General features: G+C 39.1%; 1 protein-coding gene across 5 annotated transcripts in view; it reads right to left on the bottom strand.

Annotated features, from left to right (window-relative positions):
- Positions 1-22,294, bottom strand: part of GAK (cyclin G associated kinase) — a 78,981-nt gene that overhangs the window by 12,818 nt on the left and 43,869 nt on the right. For 2 of the 5 annotated variants that reach the window (XM_075488459.1, XM_075488463.1), the window contains 10 exons: positions 21,588-21,721; positions 20,129-20,323; positions 18,971-19,088; positions 16,457-16,536; positions 15,908-16,101; positions 13,848-14,006; positions 12,577-13,056; positions 10,351-10,521; positions 2,768-2,902; positions 2,285-2,404 (listed from right to left, as the gene is read on the bottom strand). In XM_075488459.1, coding sequence (XP_075344574.1) covers positions 2,285-2,404; positions 2,768-2,902; positions 10,351-10,521; positions 12,577-13,056; positions 13,848-14,006; positions 15,908-16,101; positions 16,457-16,536; positions 18,971-19,088; positions 20,129-20,323; positions 21,588-21,721 — 1,786 coding nt within the window. The remainder of the gene's footprint in view (positions 1-2,284; positions 2,405-2,767; positions 2,903-10,350; positions 10,522-12,576; positions 13,057-13,847; positions 14,007-15,907; positions 16,102-16,456; positions 16,537-18,970; positions 19,089-20,128; positions 20,324-21,587; positions 21,722-22,294) is intronic. The other 3 variants (XM_075488460.1, XM_075488461.1, XM_075488462.1) reach the window with 3 other exon arrangements.

Below are 22,294 nucleotides of genomic sequence, written 5' to 3'. Positions count from 1 at the left end.
ATACTGACACTTCAAAACCAGAAATCTTTGTCATTTGGTCTTGAATGACAAACTTACGATCCCATCTCATTATTTCTTAAGGGAAGGTGAATTAGTATTTGCATCTCCACATACATTATTAATCAGCTGCTGATGATTAGAACCTAACTTTCAGCTCAAACATATTCCAAGCCAGTTTAAGCTTACTCATTCTTGTTTCTGTTTTTCCCCCCTTCTATTCACTCTAAAGCCACAGAAGAAACACCCAAGCTTGTCTAGGTATACATGGCAATGTAAACCCAGTTTCCTCTTTCAAAACTGGATCCCCACAGCTCGGCTCTCCTGATAGCTCTTGTGTAGTTGCTGCTCATAGTTATAACAGCTTACACAAGAGATGTCTCCCCAGGACCATGTACAAGTTACCATACTATACCTCTAAATACCACACCTGATAAAACCTAGTATTGCAATGCAACACCTGATAAAATCTGGGAGTGCACTGTTTTTTCATGAAAGCACCCAATTGCATAGTCAACTCAGTCTTCAGCCACTTCTATCTTGTGAAATTTACAGAAAAAAATCCCTGTTACTAGTCAGAGTACATGACCTTGCACACTGAAAATAATCTAATTCTACTACTCTTTCAAAGCATTCTACATTCAGTATTTCAGTCTTCAAGGCCAACCAATTCTTCCTATAGGACGAGCCAATGCCCCACTATCAGCAGGAACTTTTCAACACCACACTCCTACTTTCTGGTACAAGATCATTCCTAGAAATGAAGACTGTGAGAACACCCACTATCGGTATAATACCACTAGCCTAATACACTACTACTACACCTTTAGCTATTGTTTCTTTCCTGTTTATACAGCATTCCCAATTAAGCAGCTTTCACTCTCACTCCCCACACTCTGGGATCCAGAATAATGACTTGTATGTGAAGGCCAGAAAATGCCTATGAAAAATACAACACCAAGTCTAAACTCCAGTTCTTATAACTCCCTGAAAATTCAGTTCCAGCCTGAGAAGGTTAACTAGCACAGTGACATCTGGCTACTTTTTAACACAGTCATTTTTCCTACTGAAAGTTAACTGAAAGACTAATTAATTGATCTAAATCCTACTAAAATCAGTACAATTTCTTCCTGTTCAGTGTGTGCTATACCTGCATCTCCAAGTCAAAGATAAATTGATTTTTTTTACTGTTACACTATCTGTAGATTTAACAAGCCCATATTAACCTGAATTATTAAACTAGAAAATTTTTGTAAGTTGTTTACTGCAGAGCAGTCTTATTGGTACTGCTTCGACACTAGAATGTTGCAAGTAATTATGCACAGGCAACGTAAAGAAGCCAAACATTGTATGTTACCTTGTGTTTATATAAGATAAATCCACCAAGAGGATACTCAATTCGATACACAATGCTAACAGCCAACACGACAGGATAAAACCTCTGTCAGCTCCAAGCTAAGGGAAAAATCACATTTCTGCAATTCAGCAGCTATAGGCTGTTACAAATTGTTCCTTGACTCATGGCAGCTAGGCACATTTAACAGCTACAAATCAGCCATTTGCTATGGTAGTGTGGTCCTGAAATGTAAGGACCTCAGCTCTTTTTACTGCCCTTAGTTTTTCTCTGCTGTTTGAGAATGCTGCAGGGCTAATTCCAGAGTTTGGGGTGAATATAACATGCTGGGACAAGTGTTACTCTGCAATATGTCTCATCTTCCATAACTTCTCGTGCACACCACTGCAAACTGACAAATGTTCATAATGTTCCTGGTACTGGTGTACAAGTACAGGCCTGATTTGTGCTCATCTTACAAACATGACAGATTTGAGTAGTGGAGCTATGAAGGCCTACTGAACTCAAAGAAAAGTACTGAATTAAAAGGAAAACAACTGTCACTTTGGACCTAACAAAGAATTTAATCCAGCTTTCATTTCATATCCTTCACAGACAGTATCAATGCTAGATAAGAAACCTCATACTCAGTTACTGAATCAAACCCTGGTTTCTCTTACCTTCTCAACTAGATTCTGAAACATTAAGTATTTATAATGTTTCTAAATCACAGCTGTGGTTATATTCTGAAATATTATTCTAGATGTTTCACACAATCTCTGTAAAGATTTGATCTTTTCTTGTTGTCTGCTCTCAGCAACTGCCTCAAGCTGGTTGTCAACAATTAAAAGGAAACACTTTCCTTTATATAATCTATCAGTTACATTTATGAGTACAAGAAGCAAATCAAACCGTAGAGGCATTAAGTATTGTCTTGTAAAAGTAAGATCTTACCTGGAAGACCAGATCCAAGATTGGCAAGATCAGCAAAAGGATCAAAGTTCTGAGATTTAGCCTGGGTGAAAGACAGACCTGAAGACACACTGGACTGGCTCCCTGTGGTAAAAGCTTGACCTGTATAATAAGAAAATGTATCATGTACTTGGTGTATTTGAAAATGGAGAGAATGAGTAAAAGTACTATTTCCACAACACCTCATGTAAACCTCCCCAGCATTCTGCTCCATGACATCTTTTACCATGAGAAGAATCACCATTACTATAGACAACTAAAACGATTTTATTCCTCTGCCTTGAACTTACTCTGAAAAACTACACGAGTGCCTCACTAAAGGGGCATTTAAACACAAGAGCATAGAGTCTTTTAAGCAACAAGGCAAATAGGCATGAGACATGTTCAGCAGTTTCAGGTGATTAAACTGACCAAGTCAGGAGTATTCCTTATTCCCTCTAATGGAAGAATTTCATTTCATACTACCTTCAAAAAGAGGTTTCAACTGTGGTGACGCTACATTGCTGGTTGCTGAAGAATCTGCCCAAGAATCCCATCCACCTAAGAGATCTGGGTGGCTTGTAGAAGATGGTATTTTAGGTGGCTCTGGTGTCAAATTCCCTGCAGAATAAAAAAAATCTTGTGATTAATTTTTTTAAGAAAACCGCCACAATAATGGGTATTTTGCCAATACCAATAGAACTGTGTACCGCATTGTCAGCTACAATGGCCAACTACATGGCTTGCTTGAATTTCTCCATAACAGTCATGCAGTCTTAAACAGGACTCAAAGGGTTTTACCACTGAAATTCCTTCATTTGTATTTGAAACATCCCATGAATTTCATAGAAGAGATATTTTCACTCACAGGCAATGCTACGAATTTAAGAGCAGAGGTCTCCTGGGCAAAAGGACTAGCTGAGGGACAGCTTCAGGACACGCTGCTATTCCTGACAACACAGCAGGTAACCAGAAAGCAGCAGTGCTTCATGAAACAGTGCTCCGTATCACTCAGTAGTCTGGGTGCTACACAGGTGGAGCCTGGTCACTTCAAACTGCAGGTTTGCCTACCTCAGCCCTCATGTGACAAAGGGAGCTCTGGACAAACTAATAGCCCTTTTAGGTTCAAGACATGAATGAATGCATGCAATTAAAGAGCAGGATACAGGAAGAGTGATCTCTTCTGGGAGAAGATTAAGAATCACTAGCTCTATGGATAAAAGTCGCTTTTCTACGTGCAAAGCAAAACCACTATGCCAACTGAAAACAGACAATGAAACAGCCACATTCGAAAGGATGCAGAGGTGTTTCCACTAACTTCTAGAAAGCGTCCCATCCAACATAAGGTTATAACTACCACCCCTGACACTTGCAAATGATTCCCCCCTTTCTCACTCGCACACAGTATGAGGTGACCCACCCTCAGAATGAGAGGTCCTAGGTAAGGAACACTCAAAGCTGCATGTCAGCTCTAAGCATTCCCTTTGAGCACAGCTTACAGACTCACAGTGAAGCAGGACAGCTTTTTAATGTAACCACCCCTTCAAGGCTGTGAAAAAAATCAGTGCTACAGGGAGAGGTGATACTTCAGCAAAACCAGTACATTTAGTGGTGCTCTAAGACATTTCAAAGACCTAGAGTTTGGAAAGCTAACCCACACATCCTTACAAAAATAGTGACATTTTGAAGCTTTGGATGTTTTGACTACTACATGATGGCTTTTCACTTCTCTCAGCTTTTCAACTTTACATTCTGAATATTGATACCAAATCACACAAGCTATTTTATTTAAGAAAATAATTTCAAGCAAATTAAATATTCCCTCCATCACCTCAATCCAACAATTCTACTTATACTTAGATCTTGAAGTTGCAAAGATAGCACATCAAATACTCTGCAACAAATGTCTGCCAAGAACCTGTATTGCAGCGGAGTTATCTCTGCTGCTGGGAAGGAAAACATCAGGATAAAATGCACGAAGTAGCCACCAACATCCTCTGAAGTTACAGTACGATTTTCAGCCCTTTCTCCAGACTTAAGCCTCATCTCCTTGCCTCTGAAACCATGGGAGAAACAGTATGTATTTGCCTGAGTACTCAGGACCCCTGCTATCTGCTACACAGCAGTGTCACTGGCTATAAACATCAAAGTATCCAAAACTATCTATTCATCAGTTTAGAAATTTGCTGTACCATATGCCACTCCCAAATGTTAAGTGGGCCCTGAATTAATATTAGTATTGATTTTTAAGCTAGAAATAATTTTGGCTTATGATTTCTGCTATTACAAGTTTTTTACAAGGGCATGAGGAAATTTACAACCACTTACGAATTAACACTTTTCCTATGATAAAACCAAGTTGAGAGAAATAAGAATAAAGTAAACTACAGCTGAATGCATTTGAAAGATTGAGAACACACTACGGGAATCAGGTGTTTTATAACTGCTGGTTTAAAAGCAGTCAAGTTCATCACCTCCTCCACTCTGAACAAAGCAGGGAGTATCCTACTGCTACATACAGCAGTAAATTCACTATGAATAGTACAAGCTCACATTCATCCACTACACTTTTATCAGAAAAATCTGAAACAATGGAGTACAATGTGCAATATACTGAACAGATAAGATTAATCACCTCCTGGAACTGTTTGTTCTTATGTTATATTCTTTCTAGTTGTACAACTTTGGCATTACAATAGATTTTAACATCAAGAAATAGTGTTACCAACATGATACTCTGACTTCTACATATTCTGAAGAGGTATGAGACCACATGGTGAACCCCTGTATTTTTGTAACCTGGCACATGAGTTCATACAGACACACTAAGATAAAGGAGCAGAATATCTAAAGAAAGGGTAAAATATGAAGCATAGCTAAATATTCTGAAAGCTGAAGAAATTGAGATCATAGGCAGATCCATACCTGCTTGTCCCTTATGTTCTTCTTTAATGCGCATATTTATAATCCTTAACCATAGAGCAGTAAACCAGTGGAGGTCAAGGCATAGTTCTTTACTAACACTACTCAAACCAATCTAAGATGTAAGAATAAGTTGTTGGTAATCAGATCACACTTTCCAGCGTCCCAAAATAGAGACACCTGCATTTTACTATATCATACACACAACTTCACATTAGATTTTCTTTATTTAACTTGTTATGTCTACAGGAAATCCTTTAATCACAGAGCACAACAGGATTTTCTGTGAACCAAGAGGCTGGTTTAGTATGATGCGAGGTTTTTTTAACCTTGTCTAAAGCCTGACTTGAGAACACAGTTGTCACAGAAACTAACTTCTACTCATGAGATGACTACACTGGTCACTCAGGTTTCTTTTGATCACCTTCCACATCTCCTGCTATCATTTGATGAGATCAGTTTATTCTCGCAGAGGGAAATACATTCCTGACTCAACTTGCATTAGAGATGACCTGCTACTTGCATACCCAAACGAACCAATTCTATTCTCAAAAATGCTCACTGAACAAAGACCTACTAAGGAAAAATGGATGCTCCTCCAGCTACTGACAATAGCTTGTTTTTGCAAGTGTGGCCACTTAAGAGCAGGTTATCGATTCTGAAGTGAACAGTCATCCCATCTACTAGCTTCACTGCCAAATTACTAAAGCTTTTCACAGAAAGGTACCTTGTTAATACACTGCCATTTTAGCAGCAACTGCTCATTTTCATACTACAGGACAGAATGCCTTAATGGACCAGATATTCTTTAAGAACTAACTTTCCTACAAATTGAAATTACATTTTAAAACTCCTATGATTTTACATTTCAAGCCACATTGAGAAATACAAGCCTAAAATTCTAATTCTTGAACTTGTGTTCACTGAAACAGCTTTTCTCCTGGTATCTATGAAGGTTTAGTAATTGTTTACTACCAAAGAAAGCTTATCCATCACTAAAATTTAACTTTAGACACTTATTACTACTCCAACAGTAGACTGAACTGTATCTCATTGCTGCAGCTAATTTTGAATGAACACTGACATCACTACTAATTTATTTCTAGTGAGTTTAAAATTGTTTCTCACTTTAATGACCCCATGTTTGCACTTTCTTCTGCTCTCTCAACACAATTCTTCCAAATATGTCATTTGAGAACATGCTCTCATTTGCCCTTTATTTTCCAGTTACTACTTTCACTCACACTCAAATTCGTATTAAAAGCATTACAGCTATTAATATTCTTAACTTCCTTGCTAAAATTAATACCTGTGACTGGATGGAATGCTAAAGGCTTAAATACATACTTCATTTCAGCTAAACACATAGAAAAGCTGTCATTTGAAAGGTAACCTTAAAGGAGCATGAAAGGTTATCCCAATTCCTCCACTTCCATAGGGTTTTTAAAGTCTGCATAGCAATAGAGAAATATTGGGAAATCACTGTATAACAGTAGACTGAAGAGAAGAAGATGGGTACATTTTAAGTATCTTTTCCCTACGTCGACAGAAAGCTCCAGAAATTACATTAAAATAGCAGGTACGCTAATGCATTTACCAGGGTGCAAGTTATCAACCATAACCAGAAAGAGTAAGCATAAAAAAATAAGCACTGAAGTCAGATATCAAAATATTTTTTCTTTTTCTTCTGTACTTCCTCAGATGTTACTAATAGCTGAACATTGAAGGTGGTCTCCTTGAGGTTGCAGGTAAACATTTAGAGAGCAGAAATGCACATTTATGTATTTTTCCAACTTAAATTTAGTACATAAAAGGGTTCTCTGTCATGTATGGATTAGAGCACCTCTGATATAAGGACAGGCTGAGGGTGCTGGTATTGTTTAACCTGGAGAAGAGAAGAACTAGGGGTGGGCAATCTTATCAATGTGTGTAAATACTTAATGGGAAGAAATAGAGACAACTGAGCCAGACTATTCTCAGTGCTGCCCTGTGGAAGGGCAAGAGGCAATGGGCAGAAACTGAAACACAGGAAACTCCATTTAAACAGAAGAAGTTTTTTTCTGTGAGAGTAGTCCAACACTGGCACAGGTTGCCCATAGAGGTTGTAGAGTCTGCATCTTCAGAAATCATAAAAATCAGCAAGGACATGGTCCTGAGCAGCCTGCTCTACTTGACCCTGCTTTGAGCAGGTCAACTAAACAATCTCCAGAGGTCCCTGCCTCTGGAGTGAGACAGATTTTGGCTGAGATGATGCTCCACAGATCAGTATTGATCAAGTCTTCTACTGAACAGAAAAAAAGTTATCATCTGTTTGGTAACCTGGTGCAGTGACAACAGTAATGTCATAAATAAAAGTGGCACAAGACTGAACTATACAAGTATACAACTAAAACATACAGCTGTTACTGTATCTATAGGACAGAACAAAAATGTTGCTAAGGAAGCAGCAAGTGGGGTGATCTCAGGAGAATCAACCACAGCTGCAATATAATGTCTAAATACATGGTAGAGAGGGCAATCAGCTGCCTAGCCTTTTATTTCAAGGACGGAGCCCTCATCTCAGCCAGGAAATACTGCATCTTTTTTTTTTATCCAGTTCCTCTGTAGCTAAGACTCAGACTCCATCGCCCAGTGGCAGGGTCAACTAGACCAACTGTCCAACAAGGAGGGGCAACTCAAAACCGCATGCAATAACCTCTGGGAAGAAAACGCTCCTGGATTCACAGAATCACAGAATCATATAGGTTGGAAAAGACCTTTAAGATCATCGAGTCCAACCATTAACCTAACACTGCCAAAACCACCACTACACCATGTCTCTAAGCACCTCATCCAAACGTCCTTTAAATACCTCCAGGGATGGCGACTCAACCACTTCCCTGGGCAGCCTGCTCCAATGCTTGATAACCCTCTCGGTGAAGAAAAATTTCCTAATATCCAGTCTAAACCTCCCCTGGCGCAACTTGAGGCCATTTCCTCTCGTCCTATCACTTGTTACTTGGGAGAAGAGACCGACCCGCACCTCTCTACAACCTCCTTTCAGGTAGTTGTAGAGAGCGATAAGGTCTCCCCTCAGCCTCCTTGTCTCCAGGCTAAACAGTCCCAGCTCCCTCAGCCGCTCCTCATAAGACTTCTGCTCCAGACCCTTCACCAGCTTCGTTGCCCTCCTCTGCACACGCTCCAGCACCTCAATATCCCTCTTGTAGTGGGGGGCCCAAAACTGAACACAGTATTCGAGGTGCGGCCTCACCAGTGCCGAGTACAGGGGCACGATCACTTCCCTAGTCCTGCTGGCCACACTATTTCTGATACAAGCCAGGATGCCATTGGCTTTCTTGGCCGCCTGGGCACACTGCTGGCTCATATTCAGGCGGCTGTCAACAAACACCCCCAGGCCCTTCTCTGCCAGGCAGCTTTCCAGCCACTCTTCCCCAAGCCTGTAGCGTTGCATGGGGTTGCTGTGGCCCAAGTGCAGGACCTTGCACTTGGCCTTGTTAAACCTCATACAATTGACCTCGGCCCATCGATCCAGCCTGTCCAGGTCCCTCTGCAGAGCCTTCCTACCCTCAAGCAGATCAACACTCCCACACAACTTGGTGTCGTCTGCAAACTTACTGAGAGTACACTCTATCCTTTCGTCCACATCATTGATAAAGATGTTAAACAGAACTGGCCCCAACACCGAGCCCTGGGGAACACCGCTTGTGACCGGCCGCCAACTGGAGTAAACTCCATTCACCACCACTCTTTGGGGTGAGGATGTGATACCACCATTCCTAACTGCCTCCAATTTATAAGTGGGGGTGTGCAGGGGTGGCTTCTGCAAGGAGAGGCCTGGGCTGCACTGTGCTGGACACAGCCAGCTCCAACAGATCCACCACAGGACCGAGCTGAGTCCCTCAGCCAAGACGGTGGCACCTCTGGGAAAACATATGTAAGAAACAGTAAAACACACTGCACAACAGCTGAGAGAGGAGTGAGAAAAGTGTGAGAGAAACAGCCCTGCAGACACCAAGGTCAGTGGAGAAGGAGGGGGAGGAGGTGCTCCAGGTGCCAGAGTACAGACTTCCTGCAGCCCACAGAGAAAACCACAGTGGAGCAAATATCCACACCGCAGCCTGTGGAGGACCCCAGGCAGGTGGACATGCCCTAGAGGAAGCTGCAGCCCATGGAGAGGAGCCCACACAGCAGCAGGCTCCTGGCAGGAGCTGCAGCCCGTGGGGGACCCACGCTGGAGCAGTCTCTTCCTTAAGGACTACACCCTACGGGGACCCATGTTCTTGAAAGACTGTATCCTGTGGGAAGGACCCACGCAGGAGCAGGGGAACAGTGTGAGGATGAAGGAGCAGCAGAGAACTGTTACAGACTGACCACAACTCCCATCCCTATGGAGGGGACTCACACTTTTCTTTGAAAATCAGATTTAAAAAGCAACACTTCTGGCTTTACCACCCCATCATTTTCGCAAGGGTATATTTCTCTTTAAAGTATGAACATGCTTAGAAGCTCTATTTAGTAACTCTGGAAATAACGTGCTTAGGATGGAGATACAGGCAGACCGAACATATTGCAAAGTTTTTTGTTTAAAGATGAATAGATTTTAAAATAAATGCAAGAGGAAAAGGCTTCACCAAGAATACAGAGAAATTAAACAAATAAGATTAGAGTATTACATAATGTCTCTAAGTATATTATCAGAATGCATTCAGGTCAAGAAAGTTCAAGCTAGCCTCAGCTTGCATTTTAAGAACTGGCTGTACTGTAACTTGACTTGCTCATTTCATTTCAAAGGCTTCCAGAAAAATCTTTAAAATCTGAATACAATCAAAATAGCATTCTGCCATCTAGAAAGTAAGTTTGCACATGTTTGTGTACCCTCAGTTCTAAGAGCTCTCAGAGGAGACTCCAGTTCCTAAAAGAAGGTTAGCAATGCTAGAAATCCTCTCGCATCATAAATATTAGCATGACATTATACAGGAAACCCTTGCTACTTGCTGCATTTGTATCTGCATTCCCAGAACACAGAGCTAATTAAAACAGCAGTCACAACAAGTGAATCTATTAAGGCACTAATACACCTTCACTAAGCTGAAAGACAAACACACAGAGCAGCAGAAACTTAAGACAGACACCAGAAGCACACTTACCTAAATTTAAGAAATCTGAGCTGGAAGAAGGCGGGAGTGAACTGTGTGTAGAAGGAAATGTACTAGCTGTAGATGTTGAGCTTGGATTAAGAAAGTCCCCAAAGAGGTCTGGACCAGACAGGGCTTGATTCTCTGAACTTGACGACATTGTGAATGGGTCAAAAGGATCAGCTAAAAAAGAAGCAGAAAACAAAATTATCTTATGACAAATTTTAGAATTAACAAAGTTGAAAAAACCTTACTCCTCCAGGGGCACCGACAAAAAGTAGAGTTAATGTTGGTAACTGCAGCAGCCTTCTGAGAATTTTTTGTGGCAAAGAGTTACTATCTGTCCCTTCCTCTAGACATCTGTACTTTCATGTTGGTACAAAAAGTATTTCAGCCATACACAATATGAACAGCTATGTCTTCAAACACAAATCCTTAGCAAGGCAGCATACATTTAATAACTGTTAATTTCATCCATGTAAGACATTAAATCTGGGTGATCATCTGCATACAGAAGAATTACATTTGTTAACTGCTCTGTAACACCACAACACCAAAGAATTTAAACAAAACAGACTATTAAACTGCTAAAAAGAGTATCAAGTAAAACATTCATACTACCACTTTGACTTGAAGGCATTGGTGACTGGAGTGGAAAGCGCATCAACTCACAAATGAAAACTAACAAGCAAGGCTTTCAACAGGTCTCTAGTGATCACAACAAAGAAAATACTAATTGGAAGAGTATTTATAGTCAGCATGGGGTAACATGTGACAGTCAGCTGGAATCATGGCTTAAGATCTTCCCGTTTCTGCTGCCCTCTAGGGTCAAAATCCTCAAGAGCCCAGGGACTCCTGCCAGATTCACTCAGAAGCTGAAGAGAAGCAATAATCCTGCTATAGTGCTCTAGCACATCCTGAGGTGATGATCACCTTGTACAGGATTCAGTAACATCTCAAAAAACAAACCCTGGATTGTCATCAAGCTGTCTTACTATAGCATTGCACATACACAAAACCTCAGGTACAAGTCTGATGTGCAAACTGAAATACAACAGTGGCCAAATATTCTCACTTCTGCAATTATCTTTCTCTTACCCAATTCAAAGGTAGAATAAGATACATACATGACTACTGCTCAGGTGTTTTATGGAGTAGATAAGAAAGGCATAGTTAAAGAAAGATAAAGTAATAAAGCTTCTTTTATAGACTTCTGCCTACGTAAAAAAGGCAAATTAAGTGATTCCTCATTGACCACAGTAACAAAGTTCAATACTGAATTGCTTCAAAATAAAGAAATACTTGAAATCACTTAAACGCTCTACAAAAACACTTTGCAGCTGTATGTAGATTAAAGCTTTTAGTGCAAGTGAATTATCTTTGTGCAAATAAGCTAAACCTTGTAACGGTTTCCCAGATTATTTGACTAATATTCCAAAAAATCTGTTAACTTCACAGGCAGAAAATTGCTATTCCCGAAAGTTTAGTCATGTGACAAAGAACTAACTATGCATTGGTAAGAGGGACAGGAACCTCTAAACTAAAACAACTTGTGTTTTCAATACCAAATAGGTAGCAGTGTGTAACATTCTCTTGCAGGATACAGACCTGCCAACAACATCAGTAAAACCAGCAAGAAAACATCTTTTAGCAGTACCTTTATCCTACTGGTTTGAACAGTAATCTACAGGATTTCCAGTTCCCTAGCAGTCTTATGTGATTAATGCTCAAAAATCCCACACAGACATTTGACCTAAGCAGCATAGCTCTGTACCACATCCATTGCTATTGCTTTATGTAAAGTGCAAGAACACAGTAAGTTATTACAATTCTATACCTTAGCAAGAGAAGTTACTTACACGTGGATTTAGAAAAGGATCTAGCATGTAATGTTTGTATGGGAAAGCTATGGATTCTAAGAATACTGAATCTCCTTTAAATTAAAAATTTGATAGTTTTCTGTTTACATGGTTTAAAGCTAACAGGTTTAATAATAAATAATAATAAAGCTAATAATAAATTTAAAGCTAATTTGACAACATAACAAAATATCTGGATAATACAGAGCAATTTGTCTCCTTTATGCAGTAAAAACACCTATTCTTATGCATATTCTTGCTATAGACCAACATCTTCAGTGTACAGATCAAAAACATGGTACTCATTTTCTAAGCACAATGCAAGCAGCAGTTTTTATCTGTTGGCCAGCCGAAGAGTACTGATGTTAAATTTACGTACCTGAAGACATAGCTGCTCCTGAAGACGTACCCTGAGTAGCAGCTGGACACGGAGACTGACTGCTGAAAAAGAAATCTGTTCCTTGTCCAAGAAGATCTCCAGTGGGCTCTTCTGAAATCTGGGATGCATTACCCACAAACAGATTGTTCAACAAGTCTGCATTACTTGATGAAGAGTTTATTTCTGAGATAGGTTGTTTCTGTTCTAGTGAAATATCAGAGTCTAGTCCCAGTAAGTCTACATTCTCTTCAGGAAGAGATTTTTTTAACGGAGCAGATGGAGCTTCAAAATTGGCTTCAAAAAGCAACTTTCCTTCTGGAGTAAGAGAGTCTTTCTCATCAACAATTACTGCACTTTCTTCACCTGGAAATGTAGGGAATTCCTCATCTGAAGGATCACTCTCCTCCCTGTCATCAGATAGTTGAACATGATCATTTTTAGATGAACTGTCCTCTATTCCACTTTCTGGACTTTTTCCTTCTTGAATAAAAAGAAATAACAGCTTTAGGTTACTAGGATTCTTCTGCCAACTAGGATATAACAGACTTATATGGTGAGATCATATGAAATCAAATTAATTAATCAAAGCTCACAAAAGAATTGATGAAAAAAGAACTAACTGTTGCCTACCACCTCTTCATACAGGGCAGGCAAAGGGGCAGCTCACTACCATACTTGCCACTCTGTAAAGGCAGGTATTACCAATTTTTTCAAAATGAGACTGACTTGGACATTCGCCTCAGAACATCGTACCACTTACGGCTTAGAAGATCACTCAGTAACTGCTGGTCCACTTAATGACAGCATTCAACAGCAGCATAAGCAGTTACTGACATTTTTTCTAATAAATCGGAACCCAGGAAAAGGACTTACACATGCACTATAAAGTTACATTTTCTCAGTCCGTACATACTGATCTGGACCCCACCAGCTAGTCTACTTTGTTTCCTCTGTTCCTCAGCCAGCCTAAGTGGGGCTGTGGGAATGCAAAGGCTTCCTTGCAGGCCTTTAAGGTTAAGATTTTTGCAGAAAAAGAAAAATTTAGCTCAGCATTTAAGTTACACACAATACCAAAAAGCATTAGTTGGTGTTTATCCAAATGAAGCAGAATGACCACTTGTTAACCTGCAGAGCTGACTCTTTAAATAGGTTTTTTCTCCTGGTCTGGTGAAATAGTGACTTTTGCTGCATAAGAAGGCCTAAGCACTCATTGGAAGGTGTACAAGACAACAAACATACAACAAATAGTTGCTTCAGAGGAAAACCTGTACCTTTCCAGTCCAGAGAATGAAAGAAGTTATTTGCATCAGTACTACTACTGTGTGGGGATTCTGTCTCAGTAGGTGCACTTTCTGAAGACTGCTCCAGCTGGGATGCTTCTGCTTCATATTGTGCAGTTGAACCTGGTTGTCTAGGCAGCTCCGGTTTCCCTATAAAATAGATTTTAAGCCAGAACCCTTGGAGAGAAACTTCTAAAACTCAATCCTGGTCATAGCAGCTGGTATTTGACTTGCAGACTGACTGCTATAGCAAGACAACTGTCTCAAAGTACCTATCACTCTGCAAAGACAAATTCCCACCCCCACCCCCCATATGAAATTAGCATTACTAACTTCATTTCAACTGCAAAGGCTGGTAAAACCCTATGTTCAACAATAACATTAAATTAAGTCAGACTCATAACAAAACACTCAAGCATTCTATTTACATTTGCAGGAAAATTGAATTAACACCTCACTTGTACCAACCATCCCCTAAAATAGCCAAGAGCTATGAACAACATCTGCAATAAGGAACAGAACATCAGAAAAGAGCAAATACAGCTATAGAAAAAAAAACAGAGTATAAAGGCAGAGAACAACACAGAGTTGTTAACAAACATCTCAAAGCAGTTAAGTAATACACTGTGTGCTGCGATTAACTACTCCTTACATTTCTTATTTTACTGACATGAGACATTAAGTGACTCGTGTAAGACTGAGTTGGGCTGAGTACCTACTGCTGTATCATCTCCAAAAAAGGAGGTTTCCTCAAGGCAAGTAAGAAGACTCCCTAAATTATTAAGTGTTCATCCACTGTTTGAAAAGAATGGGATGAATGCTTGAGAGAAAGCTATTTGTCTAAATCTAAACACCAGACTGGTAGAGCATTTTACCCTCCTTCCACATACTCAGTTGCAGCTTACAGAGATGCTGAAAAAATAGCATGTCTCGAAAAACATACATGAAAGGTCATGATTAATGAAATAGTGCAAATTCACTTTTAATAAGGCAAGTTTTAAAAAAAAAAGTTCACAGCACTTGCTCTTGTCTTATTCCCTTACCCCCAGTTTTAAGAAATTTTTTCAATGGAATTTGAAACCCTTACATTTCATTCAATCAATCAGAAAATGAAAGTGACTTAAAAAAATGAGTCATTTTTACAGATCCTTATTATCAATGAAAAACTAACTTTAGTGAGCTGAAAGTTGTGTTCACAGTAGGATCTTTAAAATCTATATAAACTAAGTTAAACAGAAAATTACCTAAATCATAATACAAACCAAAACACATCCTGCTAAAAACAGGTAAGATAGCAGCAACTACCTTGTATCAAAAGAAATGTAATTAAGATGTGCGAAGATGTGCCAGATGAGCAGAGTGTAAGATCTCATGTATGGTGTACTAAAATCACCACAATAATCTCCATCATACTTTTTATCCTGAAAGCACAGAGAAGGCTTGAAGAGCCTTAATGAAAGTGTCAAAGCTTATTACTGATACCAGGAGAAGAAGAAAGATACTGAACAGCATTAACTGGAATTAATGCAGGCATCTACAGATGAAGCACAGAATACATAGTATTAAAAAAATTAAACATCTGCTGGACCACATTAGGAAAAGTTGAGAAACTGAATTACAACATTACTTGGCTATGCATGAGAAGGACCTCAATAAAAACGTTTTTAGTTAAGACCATTTGTGAGGAATGCTCAGATGATTTTAAGTGAAATAATGGTGCCAGTTTAACCAAATATAGTTCTTTCGAGACATTTGCCTACAAATTCTGGCTGTCACAATTCCATTTGCTAAAATCCTTGCAAACAGCATATTCATAGCTTTAAAGCAAGCAAATGTAATGACAGTGGAGGTAAGACAAGGACAATTGTAATCCATTATTGGAGGATCATTTATACTCCTTCATACAACACAAATTTTTAAGTGATACTTACAAAAAAGCACCTTTTACATTTCTTTCACTTAAAGGAATGTCAGAAATTAAACAAAAGCCTTAAACACAAAGTACATTAGAAACTTTATCATGTTCTCTAGTTTTTCAAGAGATTCATTACCAAATTTTGATAAAATCTCTTGTTGTTCCTCTCGGGTGGAGAAAAGGATCTTGGGATTCAGTCCCTTTATATTCATGTTATCCCACGGTGGCTGTTCACAGCTAGGTCTATCTCTGGGCTCCACCTCTACTTCCAGATTGACTTGAAATAAATCAGGATATTTTTCTTGTATGTCACAGGCATCCAGATCGTACCTGCAAAGATCCATACAAGTAGATTCTTGATACTGATGGCTAACTAGATTAAATTCACTGAAGTCCAAGACAGAACTTTAAAGCAATTAGTATAAGGCTTAAACCATGCTGTATTTGCTTACTTTCTCCATATATTTTAAACAGGTGGTATTTTGGTACAAAATTTTTTTTGTCATGAACATAACCTTCAGTTTCCTTGAGGTGAAAAAACCAAAAGAATCTTCTTATTGCAGTTAAAGTCATCTACTTCCTACACTGACTATATTCCCCCCTCCCCCCCCATATGTTGCTTTGGCAGGTTAAATAGTTTCAAAGAAAACTTATTCCAGTCTCCTACAAAATGGTGTCGACATACTTGGCAAACTTCACTGTGGTGGCATTTCGGGGCACAAAACCTGTGTGGAACTGAATCTGAAACATCTTCATTGAAGCCATCTGTTGAAAACAAGAAATACAGGGAAACTGCATAAATTCACATGAACAGTATGCACAGTGTTCTGCCTTTAATATAATGAAAAGTATTTTCAGTATTAAAATATTTTGAAGTGTTTGTTTTGCTACCATTTCAGTTAATTCCATGTATACTTTATCTTGAGTGATTTAAATGCAGTTTAAGTGAGAATGTAGATAAATCTATTACTACCAGAAATAAAGCAAAAGACCTTGAACCAGCTACTTCTCATCACTAACCTCAAACAGACTAACAAAGTCTGTTAAATATTTCCAGACCCTGTTCTAGAGGCTGAAACTGCATGACCCTTATTACTTTTCTGAATAACATACACTCAGAAAAACTCATTGTGCAATACACTAATCAAGAAGTATATGTCACACATAAAGGAGTCCATTCAGAACCATTTTAAAGGTAGTATATTTAAAAGGACGCTTCATAAGACATGCAAACAGTTCTTTTTCCCGTGCAACTTCTCAAGTAAACCATTCATCCCAGACAGGATTATAGGCCTTTTCCAAACTGATTCATTATAGCCATTCAACTTTCCCAACTCTTTCTTCTGCTGACAGAAAAACTAGTTTCCACACCTGATCAGCATGTGAGAATCCAGAAAAATGCTACTATAGAAGGTTCATGTAGCTCCTTGGTCTTGCACAAATCCAAATTACAGCAAACTGAGAAATCCACAATGTATTTTTTCCCTGGCTTTAGTCAAAACACATGCGGAATAATCTTGCCAGTCCTTACAAAGGAAGTCATACAGTAATAGTCCAGTAAATATAATAAAATTGAATAATGAAAGCTTTCCTTGTAAATGAGCATTTATTGAACATCATAATCAGAAGTCAAGTAACAGGTAAAGCATTGCCAGCAGGTTTGAGGGAGGCGATTTTTCCCCTCTACCCAGCACTGGTGAGGCCACATCTGAAGTTCTGTGTCCAGCTCCTCAGTACAAGAGAGACATGGACATAATGGAGAGTGTTTCTCTGATCCATCCATCCCTATGCTGAACTACATATGAAAACCTGAACACCCTATTAAATCAGTTTTCTTAATCCCTTGCTATGCAAGACATTTCCCAGAAGATAAACTAAATCCTCTCTCAAACTAACTGTGAGCAAGTGGGAGACATTCACAGTGCCCAACTCTAGGCACTTAACAGCAATATTGAAATGTGGTGGTTGATCTCCGTAAGAGTTCTGCAGAGAGCTTCAGGTGGCAATTTAGAGTATGTAAAACTAAGGACACATTGAATATTGTTCCAAAGCAGCTCCAAACCAGGATCATCACAAACACTGTTGATGTATCATGTGTTACAGCAGATGGATGAGAAAATTCTACTCTTTTCCAATTAGTGAATAAATGCCAGAGAAACCACATCAAAGAAACCCTATCATCAGTGAAACTGAGATTGCACAAGGAGTATAAGCTAACCTTGGCTGAATTTGCCCCAGATGTATGCCTTCTTCACTGATGACCTTGAACCATAGACTAGTTATTTTTGTGCATTAGAGAATCATTTCACTGAGTTTTCAGTTTTAGGATGTTCTGGAAGATCTGGCCCCATAGCAGTCTGGGGACATTAAGGAAAGTCTTGAACCTCTGCAACATTACAAGATTTGATACTCACCTTCCTACACACAAAGCAGAAAAACACATAGGGAAAACCATTTATTTCAGTAATAGTAGATACGTATGAATATGCTTGTTTGCCCCAAATGCATGGAAACTGTCTAAAGAACCTCTGGATGCATTTTCACAATGCTCCAGGTTATCCTAAACTTAGCACTACCCCCTCCTATCTTTTACGTGGATCTCCAAGTTTAATTTGGGCTACTCATCTGGAGAAAGAAAATTGAAGAAAAAAAATTCGTCCATAGGTGAATTAGAAAAAGGAAACATGCATTCTCCAAAGGAGAACAAAGACTGGTAAGAAAATTGGCTATAAAAACTCAACCTGGCTCTAGAAATAGGGTACAAAACTACATGGATTTTTCTAGCCTGTTTTGTATAGGCAGTCCCTGGAATTCCACTTTTCTATTGAATGATATTTTTCCTTTCATTGCAGTTTGTGTGTACAGAATTAAAAAGTTCTGGCTTGTTCTGCAGCTTAACAGATAAAAATCACTGCCTCAAAAAAACGACTAGAGGCTTTCCATGCAAATATAACAATTATCACTACTGCAGTGATTTCCAGAAATGCTTACCAAAGCATCTACATGCAGAGCACTAAGAATGGACATACTTATTAGGCTTGAAAAGGCTGAATTCCCAAGTACATGAAAACATCACACATTTCTTTCAAAGAATAGCAAATAAAGCCATGTACTTAATGAGATCACAAATACAAGTACAATACAAAACTGCAACAACAAACAGCAAATCTTCCATGTAGGCTGTTAAATTTATCATTACCTTGGCTTGTAGTCGACCTCCTAGTGTTGACCTGGCATGATAGATCACAATGAGAACATCTCCCTGGACTGTTACACCTAGTGGAATTACTGCTTTCCCATCTTCAATTTTAAACTCCCTGAAGAAAAAACATAACCACACTTCATTTAGTTTAAAATAGTGTATTACCTTATGTTTAGTTTGGTTTCTCCAAGGCCTTCAACATCAACCCATAAAAATCTGCTTCAAGTTCCTATTATGGAGAAGGAATTAGCTCTAAATGATTAAAACTTAAAAGGTGCTCCAAAAATAACAAGATTAACAGTTGCCTACAGCAGAGCAACAGACATATTTAGACCCATAGTTCTCAAATCAAATATGGGAGAAACATGTCTTCAAGGAGCTGCTGGGAAATGCAAGAGACAGGATATTATGAAGAAAGCTGTTCCAAAGAAAGGTGCAGAGAGAAACTGTAGCTGCACTGCTCTGATATGTTAGGACTCCCACTGAGGGACAGTGGTAGAGAAAAAGAGGGGAAAATGTTGTTATAACACCCCACAGCTGTTTCTGTTCCTGCTGTCTTCAAATTCATTAAACTCCTTACAGGGCTTGGATTTATCGGAAAGCTAGAAGGACTTTGGGATTCTCTCATCTTTTTTCTGTCTGTGACTACCTACACTTAGTACTGCTAGTACCATTTGCAATTCCTGTGCTGTATTACAACAGCAGACACCAGAGCTGTACGCAGGCTAATAAGCACTCCCCTCACAGTGACCGTGCCTGGGGGACCCTTACTGTTTCCATGACTGAGACATGATGTTCAGTTCAGTACATGTACACCAGGGATCAATCTTCCTAGTTTACACCACATGGAGTGAGAGGAAAGAGGGTCTTGCTCACCTCTGCCTCCCAGTGCCCACCGTGCCAGCCCACCATCATCCCCACTTTCTGCAGGAACAGATCCAAGCTGCTATTATAACCACGTTGTGTCTTCCCCGTGATTTACCTTTCAGAATCAGCTAGAAGGGGACAGAGGAGCTGTTCCATACATTAAAGAAGCTTTCTGCTCAACTGGCACATGCAAAATCATGCTTTCTCCTCACAGTAAGGACTTGATATTTAAGTTAGTCTAGAAAAACATAATGTGCTGTTTCAGAGCAAATCATAACCTGTACTTACTTCATTTTGTCATATTCCTGGGAAGTAGTGGTTATCCTCTCATCTCCCACATAAACTTCACAAAAAGGCCTGCAGCCATTACGCTGCTTACTGAAAAGAGGAACTGGAGTCATGACTATCGATCTGACAAGGATGGGCTTGCTGTGAGGAATAATGGGTTCTTCAGCCATCATGTCACACATGTATTCTATGTACCTGCCAAAACCAAAAGGTACTCATTTAGCCAGAGAACCAAATTCTAAAAATGGGTGAACACATAGGTGAGTTACTTCTCTCCATATCCAGCCACTGAGCAGTGACAAATGATAACAATAAAACACTGGGAACACTTAACAACACTTCCAGCAAACGGATTTTCAAATCTGATAGAATTTCACAAAAGGAAAATGAAATAGAAACATGGAGAAATATTTATGATCCCTAGACAGCCTCTCAATTTAAGGACAGCAACACAGTTTCTGTACAAAAGCCTGATGGCTGCACCACAACAGAAGAATATACTGCCCAGAAAACTGAATACAGCACTGCATATGAATTCATCCCCACCTGTCTCCCACCCTACAGACAACTCCAGACATTGCCTTAGGTCTGTAGCTTTGCACGTGCACTTGTAAAACAAACTAGCTACTTTCCAAAGGCCTTAAAACACTGAACTAGAACTATTTATATTCTATCTTACACATAACGGTTGCAGAGCAGTTCTGAAGCTAGCAACTCAAAGCCTCCTAAAGGCTTTAAATTTATCCTCATTAATATAAGTTATCTTGTAGAGGGCCCATTAAATATACTCAAAGTAAATCTGCAGAACAGCATAATCTGTCATTTATACTTAACTAATCCTTACTTCTCACCTTGCTAAATCTAATCCTTTTTGTAGGAAACACCCTTACTACTAGTGTCACTTGCTACTGAGACTTTATTGTTACAAGATCTATCAAATTAAATCAAATAATCAGCTTAAAACATTTGTCAAAGTATATGAAAGTCACCTCTGCATGCACCCCTTTAAAAAGCAGAAGGCATTCTTACCTAAACAGAAAAGATTGACAAAAATCATTATTGGTCTTTCCACAGAACTTGCAGTGTTCTGACACAGTAAAAGCTATTGCAATAAACTAGTAAATATGGAATAAGTCTTACACATGTGGAAGACGATTTTATACTTAAGAGAGCATTCAAAAGCACTGCCTACACTTGTTTTCATTCCTAACATTTCTTCGCTACAGGTCATACTTGACTCACTTTTGATAAGAACATCAAAAGTAACTTAAGGGCTCACAAAACTCAGAACTACTTTCTCTACTCATGATACATCCGTTTTTCCAAGTATTTTGCTGTGCAAACACAGACACTACTGAAATAATTTATCTTCCTAAAAAGCATCCTGTAAAAATAGTAGCATATTCACAATTGCATAACTTCTTGCTTCAATAGTACCCTACACAGACTGATACTGTACCTTTTATGAGAAGGCCAAATGCCAGGAGGACAGCGTTTCATACTGAACATATAAACTGCAGCTTCAGCAGTAGTGAAGAGACGACAGAAACACAGAAAAGAACAAACTACAACAGCAGACGCTGCTCTTCCGTCCTACAAAAAAAATTGTAACTTTGTTATAAAACCTACTGGAAAAAGCATTACAGAATTTACTGAAGAACATGCTGTCTCCTTCTTTAACGTAGTGAAGCCTAAGGTCTAGTGCAATCATTAGACTTGAAGTTTGTATCTGAATGAAACGTTTTCATTTGATTTCCACACAATACAAAAGATACTACATATCCGCTTGCTCAAATGCGAATAATTGCTTTAGCTTAACACTGTTTGAAATCTTCAATTTATGTTTATTACCTTACTATCACTAACACCCATTTTTAAGTTTCTTTCCTGACTGCTACCTGAAACCCCAGTTCAGTACTATTTTTGGCTAATAATCATGGACTTCTGCTACAAGAGAAGTCCTAAGATTCAGAAGAACTAAGCCACACTAAACTCTTTAGTCTTCCGACTAAAATTGCCTGAGATTAATAGACTGCTATGGAACTAAGACAGAAATTAAAACACTGAACCTCTTTCTGCAGGGACCATGGCTACACACATCCCAGATTCATTCCTACATTATAGAACACTGAAGATTCAGAAGAGGTAATGGTTGACAGACCAGGA

The sequence above is a fragment of the Mycteria americana genome, chromosome Z (assembly GCF_035582795.1).
Source record: "Mycteria americana isolate JAX WOST 10 ecotype Jacksonville Zoo and Gardens chromosome Z, USCA_MyAme_1.0, whole genome shotgun sequence".
Taxonomy (NCBI): Eukaryota; Metazoa; Chordata; class Aves; order Ciconiiformes; family Ciconiidae; genus Mycteria; species Mycteria americana.
The sequence above is the reverse complement of the archived record's forward strand: the minus strand, read 5'-3'. Positions and strand labels throughout refer to the sequence as shown.